General features: G+C 37.3%; 1 protein-coding gene across 1 annotated transcript in view; it reads left to right on the plus strand.

Annotated features, from left to right (window-relative positions):
- The first annotated feature begins 376 nt into the window (after positions 1-376).
- ptpn2b (protein tyrosine phosphatase non-receptor type 2b) overlaps positions 377-15714 on the plus strand; it is a 17459-nt gene continuing 2121 nt past the window's right edge. The window contains exons 1-9 of the mRNA XM_016234175.1: positions 377-634; positions 3516-3606; positions 3707-3807; positions 6149-6247; positions 7260-7397; positions 7550-7759; positions 8140-8301; positions 8417-8613; positions 9589-9690. Coding sequence (XP_016089661.1) covers positions 578-634; positions 3516-3606; positions 3707-3807; positions 6149-6247; positions 7260-7397; positions 7550-7759; positions 8140-8301; positions 8417-8613; positions 9589-9690 — 1157 coding nt within the window. The 5' untranslated portion in view covers positions 377-577. The remainder of the gene's footprint in view (positions 635-3515; positions 3607-3706; positions 3808-6148; positions 6248-7259; positions 7398-7549; positions 7760-8139; positions 8302-8416; positions 8614-9588; positions 9691-15714) is intronic.

The following is a 15714-nucleotide window of genomic DNA, read 5'->3' on the forward strand; positions in this document are numbered from 1 at the left end:
TGTAACAAACTAATATCATAATAAAAGTGTATCAGAAAATTGTTTTTGCATTGACTCGGTACCAATTTAAGTGTATAGGCTAATTTAGGCTTATTATATAGTAATAGTGGTGCCGATACAAAAAAAATCAGCATTTTGTTTAATATAGTGGTGCCGATACGAACATTTCTATAAATGCAAAAAAGCCTTGGACAAATTACATTTTTGTCAATCATTGCAAAATTACATTTGAGAAGTGAATATCACACTATAACACAAAAGAAGCTTATATGAACTAATGAATAAATATATATATACATGTCCAACTAAGTGCAAATCATTGACACGTTTGACATGTTCGCTCTGCTCTGACATCTTGAAGGCGCTCTTCACTGCGCATGCGCATACGAGCGCCGCTCTCCTCACCGCGCATGCGCAGCGAACTGAGCTTCTCGTCGCAAATGTCAGCGACACGGACAAACAGACTAGACTCTCAGCGGCTCGGTGCGAGGACGAGAAATGAACGATTTCTACAGCTGTGACGTTCATTACCAATAAAAAACAAAACAAGCTTAAAGCGGAAGGAGTCGACGCAGACATGGAGCGGGAGTTTGAGGACGTAGACTCAGAGGGCCGCTGGCAGAACCTTTATTTAGTAAGTAAAGCTAAGACAGCTAGCATGCTAATGAGCCACGCAATCTACATTTAGCCGAGAGAGAAGTGTCTTTTTAGCCGCTTGTGTCTTTACAGACTTTAATTCCGTGTGCTTTCGCTCTTCTCCTTTCGGCTGTTGTTGAAATGGGATCAAATGAAAGTGAAGCTGTGAAGCCGGGATGTTATTGTGGTAGTTCTGTTGAAAACTCCAGTGTTGTGAGTGAAGCTGTTACTGTGCCTCAAAACCGAGTGAACCAACTACATAGAAACTTGTTTGGGCATTGTCGTCTGTTTAACGTTAACGTTTTCATTATTATACTTGTTGTTTTGTCATAACAACAGAAACCGCATGTAGCCTGAGCTCGTAATGTATCGTAACCGCTTACAGTAAACTACATTTTAACCTGACATTAATGGCCAGAAAGGCTGATTTTGAAGGCAACACACTAGGTTTTGGGACAGACTGCTTATGACAGCAGTGCAACACATTCCCTCCGTTTACACGAATAACAGCTGTTCGCTATTTCTGACTGACAGGTTTAATTACTATAAACAGAAACTGTTACGTTTTCCTGTTATCGCTGACTAAATGCTGTCCTAACCACTAGGCCTGTCACGATAACACTGTTTGTTGTGCGATATATTACCCCAGAAATAATAGCGATACGCGATATTATTGTCATTTTAAAGACCATTTTATGCCACTGAATATATAATCATAATGTAACCGCATAATAGTGCAAGAAGGCCTACACACTTCCAAATGACAACAAACTTGACATTTTTGAGAATATTTGGATCATGGGAATTAAGTATCAAAATATTAGATACCTTAACAAACCTGAATAAATAGTAAATGAACATTTTCTAACAAAAAGTGCAAAGTAACAAGTAGAAGAGAAAAAAAATGCACAAAAACATTATGGAGATTTCTCCCTGAGCTGCTTCTCTGTAAATGAAGGGTGCACACTATTGCTGAGAAACACAATCACTACTCGGGAGTAGGGATGTAACGGTATGACAATTTCATATCACGGTTATAAGTATTATCACGGTTTTGTTAAAATGAGATGAAAATGTTCAAAAAGAACTGATACATACACTGAAAACATTTCAATAAGTTTTATATTTGACAAACAACAAACACAGTTAGCAGCTATATGCACTTTTTTTAGCATAAACATTAAATTAACATTAAAGGGACAGTTCACCCAAAAATGAAAATTGTGTCATCATTTACTCACCCTCATGTCGTTCCAAACCCGTATGGGTTGCTTTCTTATGTTGAACACAAAAGGAGATATTTTGAAGATTGCTGGTAACAGTTGGTGTATTTTTTTTTTCCTACTATGGAAGTCAATGGCAACCACCAACTGTTTGATTACCAGCAATCTTCAAAATATCTCCTTTTGTGTTCAACATAAGAAAATCCCTAAACAAGGTCATATCTGCAGATGAAACTTTGTTTGTAGAAGCATTTTTTAAATTTGATCTAGCACCTCATGACTACACAGCGTTATGTACGAGAAGCTGCAAAAGACACAGGCGCAAGTGGAATGTACAAAACATGGTGACATTAATTATTAAGGAAATATAATGGGCGATATATTGCGTCACCAAAAATTATTGAGGTCATGTATATATATTGCGCGATAAGTCGATATATTGATTATTGCGACAGGCCTACCCACCACTAAAAACAACAAGACAGCATTACAACTTTACTGCAGTCTTCTTTACATTTTGTATCATACACATTAAACAGCGTGCACTTAAAAAGTATTACATGTAAAAAATCTTGTGTAATATATATAACTTGTGTTTGTTTGTTTGCTGGTTTTTATTGTATTTGTTATTAGGGATGCACCGATATGAAAATTTTGGCCGATACCGATAACCGATTATGCTTTATTTTTGAAAGCCGATAACCGATATGTTGGCCGATAAATCTATATCCAAATTGTTATATACTTTTTGAGAGCCTGATTACAAAAAAGGTCTCATCATTAAAAGCCACATCCCAAACACTTCAACATAAGCAGCCTAGTTTGAACGGTGTACGTTTTAAAAATATTTTTACTCTCCCATTACCAAATTTAGTCATAAAAAAGTCTTACAAATAAATAAAATAATGCATAAATAATGCAAACAAGTCACTGGACATCATTACACGTGTAAAGAATCAAAATTAATGCGCCATAGATCAATATTAAACGGAATAGCCTCTGCACTTACAATAATTAAATGATTTGAATTACTAAACCATATTGTTGATGAAAAAGGCTGCAAACGAACAGCGCGCATCTGAAGTGTCTCTGAAGGAAATAATGCATTATTTATCGGCTTTAAGATATCGGCCAAATTTTCTTATCAGGCCGATACCGATAACAGAAAAAATGAGCCGATATGGGCCGATACCGATATGGTGGCCGATATATCGTGCATCCCTATTTGTTATACTTGTATTTGTTGAATAGTTTTTGCCATGAAAATAGCCTAAGGTGCTGACATGGCATTAAATAAAAATATACTACTACTTAAAAAGTATTACAGTCTATTAAATTGTTTTCAAATCTTTTACTCTTATAGTTCTAAATAAGCATATGTTTATAGGCTTCATTCAAAATTGCATTGAGTGTTGAGTGAGTTTGTCTGTAACTAAATAAATAACATGTAGCTTCCTTGATTTATGTTTCCAGTAATATTACGTTACTACTTCTGGAAGCTGTTCAGTCGCAACTGACATGATCAGCTCATTTCTTTTAAATGTGTTTTTCCTGTCCCGTGTTTGCAGACATGGGCTTGGTAATGACCTGATTTAACTGTTGTTTTGAAGCTCTTCTCCAGGAAATACTCGATGTTTGAATGTGTTTCTTTTCCAGGAAATACGCAACCAATCACATGAATGTGCTTTCAAAGTGGCCAAGTATCCAGATAATCGCAATCGGAACAGATACAGAGATGTGAGCCCGTGTAAGTAACGTCTGATTAGGATTCATCTCTTGTCATTGTAATGCAACTGGCCTGTAATGTTGCGTTTGACATTGTTTAACTTTATTCCTAAACATATCAGTTGACCACAGTCGGGTGAAATTAGAAAACACAGAAAATGACTACATCAATGCCAGCCTGGTGGTGATGGAAGAAGCCCAGAGAAGATACATACTTACCCAGGTTAGCGGGTCCTTAAAATGACATAAGTGCCGTTCGAAAGAGTTTCATTATTTCCAATTTCATTAAAATTATAATTTTTAAGAGGTCTTAAATTTAGGGACAGAAAAACATGAATATGCCCTAATGTGATTATTAAACTTAATAAGGCTGTGATCGAATAAAATAAATGTGAGTGTTGCATGTTCAAAAGTCAAAATGCGGTTCTGTTGCACATTCTACAGGCGTGTCAGTTCAGAGTTGTTCACAATAATTTTTTTTTTTGTTTGCACAGTAAGCTGTATCTGAAATTTAATATGAAGTAAACACTAGTAACTTCTCTCTTCCCGTCTCATGAAGGAAGAAAATTTTGAATACATTCAATGTATATATTTTTCTAGCAGAATAATCTGTTTATAGCCTTTCTTTAAAGGGTTAGTTCACCCAAAAATGAAAATTAGCCCATAAATTACTCGCCCTCAAGGCATCCTAGGTGTATATGACTTTCTTCTTTCAGACGAATCCAGTCGGAGTTATATTAAAAATGGTCTTTGATCTTTCAAGCTGTTTAATGGCACTCAGCGGGTGTTGCATGCATAAGTCCAAAATAAGTTAAATAAAAAGCGCCCATCCATAAAAAAAGTGTCTCACACGACTCCGGGGAGTGAACAAAGGCCTTCTGTAGCGAATCGATGCGTTTTTGTCAGAAAAATATAAATTTTCAAAACTTAATAATCACTTTAATGTAGCTTGCGCTCACTGTTGTAAACAGAAGCAGTTCTGGGGGAATGACGTATGAGGGCGGCTTTGCGCATGCACCGCTCAGAAGTGACGAATGCGGAAGCGCAGGGGAGACATCAAAACAAAACAACGGTCAAGAATTAGAAGCACAAAATGAGGATTTGTAAAGAAGAATGTCGGAGGATTTTGATATAAGCCAAGAGGAGACTGGTTTTCCTTTGCTAAAGTAAGTAAACTTTGCTTCCTTTGCTCCTGTTAACAAACGTTGGTTTTCACGAGACTCACCGGCGTATGCGCAACGCTGACCTCATACGTCATCCACCCGGAACTGCTTCTGTGTACAACTGTTGGCGCAAGCTACATTAAAGTGATTATTACGTTTTGAATATGGATATTTTTCTTACAAAAATGCATCGATTCGCTACAGGAGGCCTTTGTTCACCCCCGGAGCTGTGTGAGACACTTTTTTTGTGTTTTATGGATGGGCGCTTTTTATTTCACTTCTTTTGGACTGAAGCAATGCAACACCTGCTGAGTGCCATTAAACAGCTTGAAAGATCAAAGACAATTTTTTATATAACTCCAACTGGATTCGTCTGAAAGAAGAAAGTCATATACACCTAGGATGCTGTGAGTAATTTATGGGCTAATTTTCATTTTTGGGCGAACTAACCCTTTAAACACATTATTATTGCATCATCAAAATCCATTGTTGATCTAATTCTATTTTGTATTTATTGATATCGTATGTACATATTGTGTAAAAATGTAGTCTTTTAAAAAGTTTTAGAAAGTCTTAAGTCTGATTTTAAAAACTGCAGAAACGGCAAAAAAAGTATAATTTGGTGCATTTCGTGCTGCTTATGAGAATGCGTGGAAAAACAGCTTGACGCCAACACTATGACACTAGCTCTCATCTGAATATGAGGAATCGGGGGAAGAAACAGTCATAGGACTTCAATAAATATTTTCATTGTTTTCAGAGCTAGAAAGGTTTTGTTTTGACGTGTGACTAAGATGCCTTAAGCAGGCATTTTTTGTCTGAAGTTATTTTCAGTGGACTAATTCCAGGGACGGTCCCCTTATAGAAACCTGCAGTGAAATGGCTATGCTCAGGCACACAGAACAGGATTTTAAACAACTTAGCAGCTTTTAGTAAAACCTTTATCAGCACCATAAAGTTACCTTCGCTCCATCTCTGGCAGTTACATTACAGAGATGTTACTACAGGATGATGTAGGCAGCTGGTAGGTTTTACAAATGTCTATTACAGCTTAGTTGTGTGGGTTGCATTTCGAAGGTCACACGCTCTCAAAAACATTAGTCAGCCATTTGAGATGCAGTTTTGGTAATTGGCAATTGTGTAGGTGTGCTAGACTTTTTGGCATTACATGATTTTTGCATAGGTAACTACTAGAGATGGTGCAAGACATGTTTTTCAAAATCAACCAGTGTTTACTCAATGACTAGTTGGCTCATCTGTCTTACGAAAGCTCTGAAAACTTAGTCTGGAGTGGGGTTCAAATTTCCTAGGGAGCTATATTACATAAGTTGTTTATTGTGGCCCATCCCAACTAATTCTTCACTTTTGTGTGTGTGTGTGTGTGTGTTTCTGTATTGTCAGGGTCCTCTGAGAAACACCTGTGGTCACTTTTGGCTGATGATCTGGGAGCAGAAGACCAAAGCTGTTATAATGCTCAACAGAGTAATAGAGAAAGGCTCGGTAGGCGTCATTGATCCAAACCTTTTCTCCTTAAAAGCACCACTCTATGAGCTTTCAGCATTTTCTGCACACTCATTCATACTACGATGAAATGTAAAGTCTGTCTCTTAGTTCATATTACAGAGCTCAGCAGTGCCTTAGGGAGTCTATGTAAGTAGCATATCATTAAAGAACTAATATATGTGCAGTGTTGTTCTTGAGAACTATTGAAAATAGTTAATTTAAATAAAACTTTAAATAACATCTACATATTAGATGGGAAAAACTTCCATAATAATAAACATAGAATTACTAAAACTGCTTGAAAGTGCTAAAATTACTCAAATTAAAGCTGAAATAAAGCTAAATAGAAATATTTAAAAAAAGAATCAAAAATAAAGTACTTTGTGAATTGATGTGAATAAATGAAATCTAAAAATAAAAGCAAATTCAAATAATTAAAACAAATACATAAATGCAGTTTATATATTTTCTTATGAACATGATTTTATGACTGTTTTAAATTCAAAAATGATATGTGTCACGGGTATTTTCCCTTTTTTAAATAAATTTTAAAAGCTTATCATTTATCATTGACTCAGTTATCATTCATCAGCATATTTGGTGACAAATGCCATTAGTGGGTGTAACTGAAACTGTATGGGTAAAAAAAACATTTTAGACAGTTAAATTAAAATAACCAACCAGTGTTTTCGCACAGTCATACGTTTTTGGACATTGTAGACTGACCCACTTATTTGTAGTAAAGTCATAAGACTATCACAGAACGTAAGTAAAGCATCATATGACTCTATGTATGATCTTTGTTTTCAGAATTTTAATATTATGCACTGACCTCAGCACAGTCAATGCAGGCTGTTGTATCGAAAGTTACAACATCTTTACCAGCCTTTGGGTTTTAATACAACATTTCAGGAAAGATCAGGAAGTTGTTAGCTTTTACAAATGAGTTTTAAACAAAGGAAATACATTTTTTGTTTTACTCATTATTTATACACATACCTTACTGCAGGAAAAGTGTGCACAATATTGGCCGACACAAGAAGAACGAGAGATGTCGTTCCGTGACACCCGCTTTGTGGTAACACTAGTGTCAGAGGACGTAAAGTCATATTACACCACCAGAGTGCTGGAACTCCAGAATGCAAATGTAAGTTTCACACATTGACCACTGAAAGTCACGTTCTTGATCACAGAATGCCATCTGATGTCTTCTCATGCAGATTTTAATTGAAATCTTATGCTGCAGCGATATTAATATTATATATATTTTTTTTTATTATTATTAATTTATCCACTTAGACGGGGGAGACGAGACAGATCTATCACTTTCACTATACCACATGGCCTGACTTTGGTGTCCCAGAATCCCCAGCCAGCTTCCTGAATTTCCTGTTTAAGGTGCGGGAGTCGGGCTCACTTGGGATGGACCAAGGTCCAGCAGTGGTCCACTGCAGTGCAGGAATCGGCCGATCGGGAACATTCTCTCTGGTCGACACTTGTCTCGTTTTGGTGAGTTGGATCACTAGGAATAAATACAATAATGCGTTTTTCTTCTATCATAGCAATTTTCGGTTTTGCTATGGACTGTGGGTCACTGAAAGTCTGTCTTTTAGTTATATGGAGACAAAAAAGGCAATATAATTACTTCCTAAGCTGTAATGTCTGATTTTAAGCATTTTAGCCTTTATATCAATTGGTAATATTATTAAATATTGAGTGTTTCCAAAAAAGTAAACTGGCTGGGGCAAGTTAGACAGCGATATTACTACAGTGTCAAGTGATTAGACTGCAGTTTAGCGCTTATGTTTTTTTATTCCTATTTGTCACCCACTCAGACTTGGAGGTAACTAACAACTGCTTTTCTTTTCCGCTATGACTGATGTGTTCAGATGGACAAAAGGAAAGACCCACTGGCGGTGGACATCAGAAAGATTCTCCTAGACATGAGGAAGTATCGGATGGGGTTGATTCAGACCCCCGACCAGCTGCGTTTCTCATACATGTCTGTGCTGGAAGGTGCCAAGTACATTATGGGAGACTCATCTGTGCAGGCATGTCATCACCAGAGTATTTTCAACAGAATTATTATTAACCGGACCCTGGACTTGACGTACTGCATTTGTGTTTATGCTGAAGATATTGATTTAGTTATTTATGTGTGTGCAGAAACAGTGGCGAGAGCTCTCCAGAGAGGACCAAGAGCCCCTGTCCGAGTCTCCCCCGCCGCCACAGCCTCCCAAATGCACAGAACGCTACAACGGCAACAAGCCGTCTCATCTGGAGGACGGGATGGACCCGAAGACAGGAAAGAAGACAGGCCTGGAGACCCCCAATAAAGAATCAGACAGAGATGCTGGAACAAAGTATGTAGCAAGACACTATATGCGTTAAATTTGGCGTTTCCAAAAGTGCATGTGGCCAGTAAGGAATCAGCTTTCATCAAGCATGATTTCAGATGCTGGATTTAGTTGCCAAATAAATTCCAGCTGCCACTGACTGGCACAAACATCGCTACTATGTTAAGACTGTGTCTTAAGAACTAGTCTGACCAACTAGCACTTAACCAAGGGGTGATAAGTCTTACTTTTCAAATTCAGATTAGGCCAGATTGCGTTTTATGTAAATGACTATAAAAAGTAATGACAAGTCTTCAAAACAAATTAGAGGACTTACAAGTAAGACTAGTCTAAGCAGTTTATGCAACCGGTCACAGGATTATTTTAGCATTTGTTTAATGTTTTAAAACGGTTGGATTACTGATTTGATACAGTAATCTTGTTTTACTGTAAATATATATATAAAAAAAAAATTTAGAATAAAAACTACAATATCTAGAGGCATTATGATAATGAAAATTTGGGGGAAAATGTGCTTAACTGACAAGAAAATAATGTCACCATGCAAAACATCTAAATGGTCCTAAAAAGACCTTGATTTTTTTTGTTTTTTTAATGCAAAATATTTTTTTCTTATTGTTTTCTTATTTCCTTTTGATGTTGGGGTTAAATGTTGCAATGAGATTCACCCAATTTGTGTCATGAATAGATTTCCATAGTATTTGCTTATCAAGGCTAACACCATGTCTTAACCATCTGCACCTTGAAGTCTTATCTCTTCCATGTTTATCTGAGGTTTTGTCCTAACAAACCACAGAAGCAACATGCAACAAGACATTCTGTCACTTTGTTTCATTTTTTGTTTCTGTTTGGACAGAGTTTTGCATTTAGTGATGACAAATAGGAAATGTACTTTTTTACTGGAAATGAGACCTTGTTAGAACTATGTGTTTGAGTATTCGATTTTCAGCTTATATACACTTTTTGTTTCTTTTTCTCCAGTGCTCGCAAAAGACAAAGAGATGAGAAAATGTCCAACCCCACGCAGAAGACTCAGAAGCAGACAAAACCCAGGATCAATGACCCTGATAAGAAAAGAAAAAGGTGAAACTGTCTGGTCTGTCTGGATGGAATGTGTGTTTTTTTTTTTTCATTGTGTTCTACTCCTCATTGACACAATGAATCATTTCAACATGTCTGTTCATGTGCGTGTAGTGTCGTATAATACCTCAGATGCCTCAACCCACTCAGTTCTCATAATGTCACTTCGCGTTTAGTATCTGAGATGTTCGTGCCTCACTACTGTATAGTTACTATTTAGTCTTTGGGCCATTTAGAGATCAAGCCATTTGCAGACTCGTGTCATCAGGGTATACAGGGGTTGGACAAAATAATGTGAACACCTGGGAAATAGGCAATATTTCTTTATTAAAGTGTTTTTCTGCCATTTGCATGTAATACAGCTTTAAACCTTAGAATAGATTCATACAACGTCTGAATTGTCTCCATTTGAATGTTGTCTATAAAAACATCTTCCCACTGTTGAAAGAGAGAATGGGCTTCTCACTCTACTCTCCAAAAATAATCCATTGTGGTTTGATAATATTTAAATTAGCTGATTGTCAGGCAATTTGTCTGGCTATAGCAGATATTGGAGTTAGTCTTTGTGCTACAAAACAGTCTAGGTTTTATTCATGACTCCATATTTTTTGCATTTTATCAGTGGTGTCTGCGAATAAGTATGAGCAGCTGCAGCTCTTTCACGGATGTTGGCTTTGCGAAGATCTCTGTCATCAGTTTTTGTGGAAACGGTCTTCGAAGTGAATGTTAAGGTTTGCTATCACTTTGCTGATGAAGTCTTGTCATGCTTTGTGTACGCAGTCATTGTATAGACTGTTGTTCCTAAAATACCAAACGGTCGGGCTGTTAAGGTTACAGATGCTCCTGCTAAACGGGTTCCCATGGTTTGTCCTGTTTGGAAGTCTGACAAGTCACCCATTTTATCCACGGCTTGTACTAAATACCTCAACACAGCTTATTTTACAACCTAGAGAATATAGACAACGAAAAGATAATCACAACATTTGGCTTTTCACTGCAACCTGCACAAATGACATTAAGCCCTATAATAACTGGATCTTCTTCACATTATTTTGTCCAACCACTATACTAGTGTTTTTTGCTTTGCTCAGACTGTTGCATTGTGGGTCAGTTATATCAGATGATTTAACAGTCCCTCCCGAGGTAGTGCAGTTACACCAGCGAGGATCAGTTTAGTTTTTTTTTTGAGCATCAATTTCTTGCACCTTTATAATGTCTGTGTGTTGGATTCAACTGGCATCACTGATAGTAATGCACTGAAATCTCATCAATAAAGCCGCTTGAAAACAGTGTCACATTACGTTACATTTAACTAAGCAAGGCCATTCAGTCTTGATAGCTTGATAGTTAGCTAGAAAAAAATAACTATAGAGAGGAGCATTATTGGCACCCTTGGTAAATATGATCAAAGAAGGCTGTGAAAATAAATCTGCATTAATCATTTTGATCTTTTATTTTAAAAATTCACATAAATCTAACCTTTCATTGGAGAATAAGAATTTAAAATGGGGGAAAATAACATTATGACATAAATGTTTTTCTCTAATACACATTGGACACAATTAATGGCACCCTTTAATTCAATGCTTTTTTGAAACCTCCATTTGGCATAATAACAGCTCTGAGTTTTCTCCTATAATGGCTGATGAGGTTAGAGAGCACCTGACAAGAGATCAGAGACCATTCCTTCATCCAGAATCTCTCCAGACCCTTCAGATTCCCAGCTCCATGCTGGTGCTTCTCCTGTTCAGTTCACCACACTCATCTTCTATAGGGTTCAGGTCAGGGGACAGGGATGGCCATAGCAGAAGCTTGGTTTTGTGCCCAATGACCCATTTTTGTGTTGTTTTTGGATTATTGTCCAGTTGGAAGATCCAAACATGGCCCATTATAAGATTTCTAACAGAGTCAGTCACTTTTAGATTTTTTTATCTGTTGGTATTTGATAGAATCAAAGATGCCATGTGTCTAAACAAGATGTCCAGGACCTCCAGCAGAAATATAGGCCCACAACATTAAAAATACAGCAGTATATTTCAATGTACACATGGGATACTTTTTATCCTTGTGTGCACCAAACCCATCTTGAGTGTTTGTTGCTAAAAAGCTCATTTTTTTAGTTACATCTGACCATAGAAGCCAGTCCCATTTGAAGTTCCAGTTGTGTCTGACAACTGAATATGCTGGGGATTGTTTTTGGATGAGCATTTTCTTTTCTTGATTTTTTTTTTTTCTTCTTCTTGAAACCCTCCCAAACAGCATGCGGTGTAGGTGCTGTTTGATTTTTTTGAGACTCAACTATTTTCTGCAATTCTCCAGCTGTGACCCTTGGAGAGTCTTTAGCCACTCAAACTCTCCTCCTCACCGTGCATTAGGATGATATAGACACACGTCCTCTTCCAGGCAGATTTGTAACATTTTCTGTTGATTGGAACTTCTTAATTATTGCCCTGATGGTGGAAATGGGAATTTTCACTGCTCTAGCTCTTTTCTTAAAGCCACTTTCTAATTTGTGAAGCTCAATTATCTGTTGCTGCACATCAGAAATATATTCTTTGGTTTTTCTCATTGTGATGGATGATTAAGGGAATTTGGCCTTTGTTTTCCCTCCTATTTATATTCCTGTGAAACAGGAAGCCATGGCTGGATAATTTCATGTTCATAATCACCCTGGTATGCTCAAAATTGTGAATATGAATGGGAATATACTTCACAGATATTTTGCTCATAAGAATTTCTAGGGTTGCCAATAATTGTGTCCGTGTATTTGAGAAAAACATTTGTTTCATAATGAGATTTTCCCCCATTTTCAATTGTTTTAGTTCAATGAAAGGTTAGAGATTTGTGAATTTTTTTTAAAATAAAAGATCAAAATGATTAACAATGCAGATTTATTATCACAGCCTTCTTTGATCATATTTACCAAGGGTGCCAATAATTCTGACCACGACTGTATATACATTATTTATTGATTAATAAACTTGATTGATTAATTGATTATTAAATCAACTTTGTTTAAATGAAATCTAAATGCTAAATGAAACCTTTAATTCTGGTGCATCACTGATCACTAGCTGGGTTTCCATCACCCTGCTTTTATGCGCATTTTGAAGTATTGCATCAGAGTCGAGTGATGGAAACGCTGAATTTCGAATAAAAATGCCTTAATTCGGTAGGTTTGAGGTGGTTTTTGACTTGTGAGAAAAATGGTTAATGCGAATAATGGGAGATGGAAATGCATTTTGCGAATAAATTCCTCCAAGTGCATCAAAAAAGTCACGTGACTTTGCGCTATGGGACGGCAAATCCTGACTAACCAGCGAACCGATCTTGTTCCACAGCATCTGAAACGTTATGGTCATTCGGAAATGCCCGAGCAAAGTCTGTCATCAAAGTATTTCTGTATAATTGCCTCCCAGAACTGTTAAACGACTGCGTTCCCAAACCGCAGCATCCACCTCTGAAAGCAATAACCGCATTCATTGTGTTTCGTCTGCTCGTTCTGAGGTGCAAGTCATTTATTATATATTAAATTATTATATTCAGTAGCTTCTCCTACTTTTCTTAGTGATGTATAGTGCCAGTTTATCAGGAAGTGATGATTTTGTTCTCTTTGACTCGTTGGATGGAAACGGTGCTTGTTCGCAAATGTTTTGTGCGATATTCCAATTTTGCGCATAAGTTAAATTCGCAACTTTGGATGGAAACCCGGCTACTGACAATACTATTATCTTTAGTAATAATCTATGAATATAATAAAATTTATATTTTGTCCAGTATAATGGCAGATCATTATTTTGTATACGTTTACAGTATCCCCCATCACAAGTGATCTTAATTGGTGAATAAATTCCTCCAAGTGCATCAAAAAAGTCACGTGACTTTGCGCTATGGGACGGCAAATCCTGACTAACCAGCGAACCGATCTTGTTCCACAGCATCTGAAACGTTATGGTCATTCGGAAATGCCCGAGCAAAGTCTGTCATCAAAGTATTTCTGTATAATTGCCTCCCAGAACTGTTAAACGACTGCGTTCCCAAACCGCAGCATCCACCTCTGAAAGCAATAACCGCATTCATTGTGTTTCGTCTGCTCGTTCTGAGGTGCAAGTCATTTATTATATATTAAATTATTATATTCAGTAGCTTCTCCTACTTTTCTTAGTGATGTATAGTGCCAGTTTATCAGGAAGTGATGATTTTGTTCTCTTTGACTCGTTGGATGGAAACGGTGCTTGTTCGCAAATGTTTTGTGCGATATTCCAATTTTGCGCATAAGTTAAATTCGCAACTTTGGATGGAAACCCGGCTACTGACAATACTATTATCTTTAGTAATAATCTATGAATATAATAAAATTTATATTTTGTCCAGTATAATGGCAGATCATTATTTTGTATACGTTTACAGTATCCCCCATCACAAGTGATCTTAATTGGTGCATGTGAAAGACAAAGAGAAAGTGAGATTTCAGAAAACAGTCCGTAGGTGTGACACCCCTGATCTAAATCGAGTTGCTTTGAGTTGGTTAGTGGGATGCTGATGCAGTCAGACTGAGGGTGATCATCGCTCTGATGGCCTATTTTAGAGCTTTTTAGAAGATTTTTTGCATTGTGACATTTTCGTGACATTTTCATGACAAGCAGATTTTTCCCCTATATGCTCATTGCTGTATACTGTGATTTCTTTTTTTTATAATTTCAGTAAAACAAATACTATACGGTCTATACAACTGTACTTTACAAATGACCTTAATTTAAATATGTCATTACTTGCTTGTTACAGTGAGTTTTATTTTTACATTACACTAATGAGAATTTTGGGGGGAAATTGTTGTCTTAATTTTCTTTAGCTAATATGTGATTTCTTATTTGTATCTTTTTATTTTTGGGGTGAAATATGAGCCAGCATTTTTTTAATGAGATTGATCCTTCAGTGATTTTGAAAAAATGGAGGTCATGTTACATTTGATCAGTGAGTTATGTCAGGTCAGCGTTGTGTCGAGGGTTTGTGTAATTGTGTCTTATATTGTGGTTGCAGTCTGGGCTGTATTTGCTGTACGTGACACAGCGAGTGCTGCCCTGTTGGGAAACCTCCCCAATGAGGCAGCAATGGCACATCTGCAGGATTTTTGTAAAGACGAGCTTGTCCGGGCTCCTCAAAATCCTCAGGCTGTACGTGAGAGTCAGACACGGGCCTTGTGTGCTGTGGTGATGTGCTGGTTTGGAGCTTGCTGCTGTTCTCATGGCCGTGGCTGTTGGCGTTTTAAGACTAAGCTTCAGCATGGTGTGATGTTTTGCTTCTTTTTTTCCCCCACAGATGTAGACATTTGCTTTCTCTAATTTAATGAGATTAAATCGTGATCTCGATGACTAATTTAAACAAAAAACCAAAGTCTTTTTCGGGGTGTAGATTTGTGCTGAGCTTGAACCTGATGGTGATAGATACATGGCGGAATTTTTAGTTCTTTGCACAGCCTCAGTGCAATAATACTTGAATTCTGTGTGTGTGTGTGTGCGTGCAAGGATCGCGGAACGAACACAAAAGAGGGGGGCCCAGGGTGGGAGGTGGGGGTTGGGTAGTGGTTGCAGAACTAATTTTAATATTAGAAACAGTACTAATGGCAGGGCTGTGACGGTTGTACAAGTGTCTTCAATTTCCCGTGATCGCAAACTCCTGGCTGGTCAGGTTTGGTGAGGCTTTCTCCAAACTGGCCAAATACAAACGAGACAGCGATAAATGGTAGATGTTAACAAGAAATGTGGGAACGATTCCTATTTCAAAGAGAACACGTGCAGACGAGGAGTTAATGCGCCCGCTTGGAGGCGGAACAGTGAACCGTGTCTACACCGGACACGATGCCGCCGCGTCACAACAGGTTGAGACTGTCTAGTGTCTACACAGGAGTCTTGACTGACGGAAGTGCTCAAATAAACACACACGTTTGTTAATAGATGATTGACACTCATTTATTATTATTTGTTTCAAAATTTTATATATATATATATATGTGTGTGTGTGTGTGTG

This window comes from Sinocyclocheilus grahami, unplaced genomic scaffold (assembly GCF_001515645.1).
Source record: "Sinocyclocheilus grahami isolate Dianchi unplaced genomic scaffold, SAMN03320097.WGS_v1.1 scaffold446.1, whole genome shotgun sequence".
NCBI lineage: Eukaryota > Metazoa > Chordata > Actinopteri > Cypriniformes > Cyprinidae > Sinocyclocheilus > Sinocyclocheilus grahami.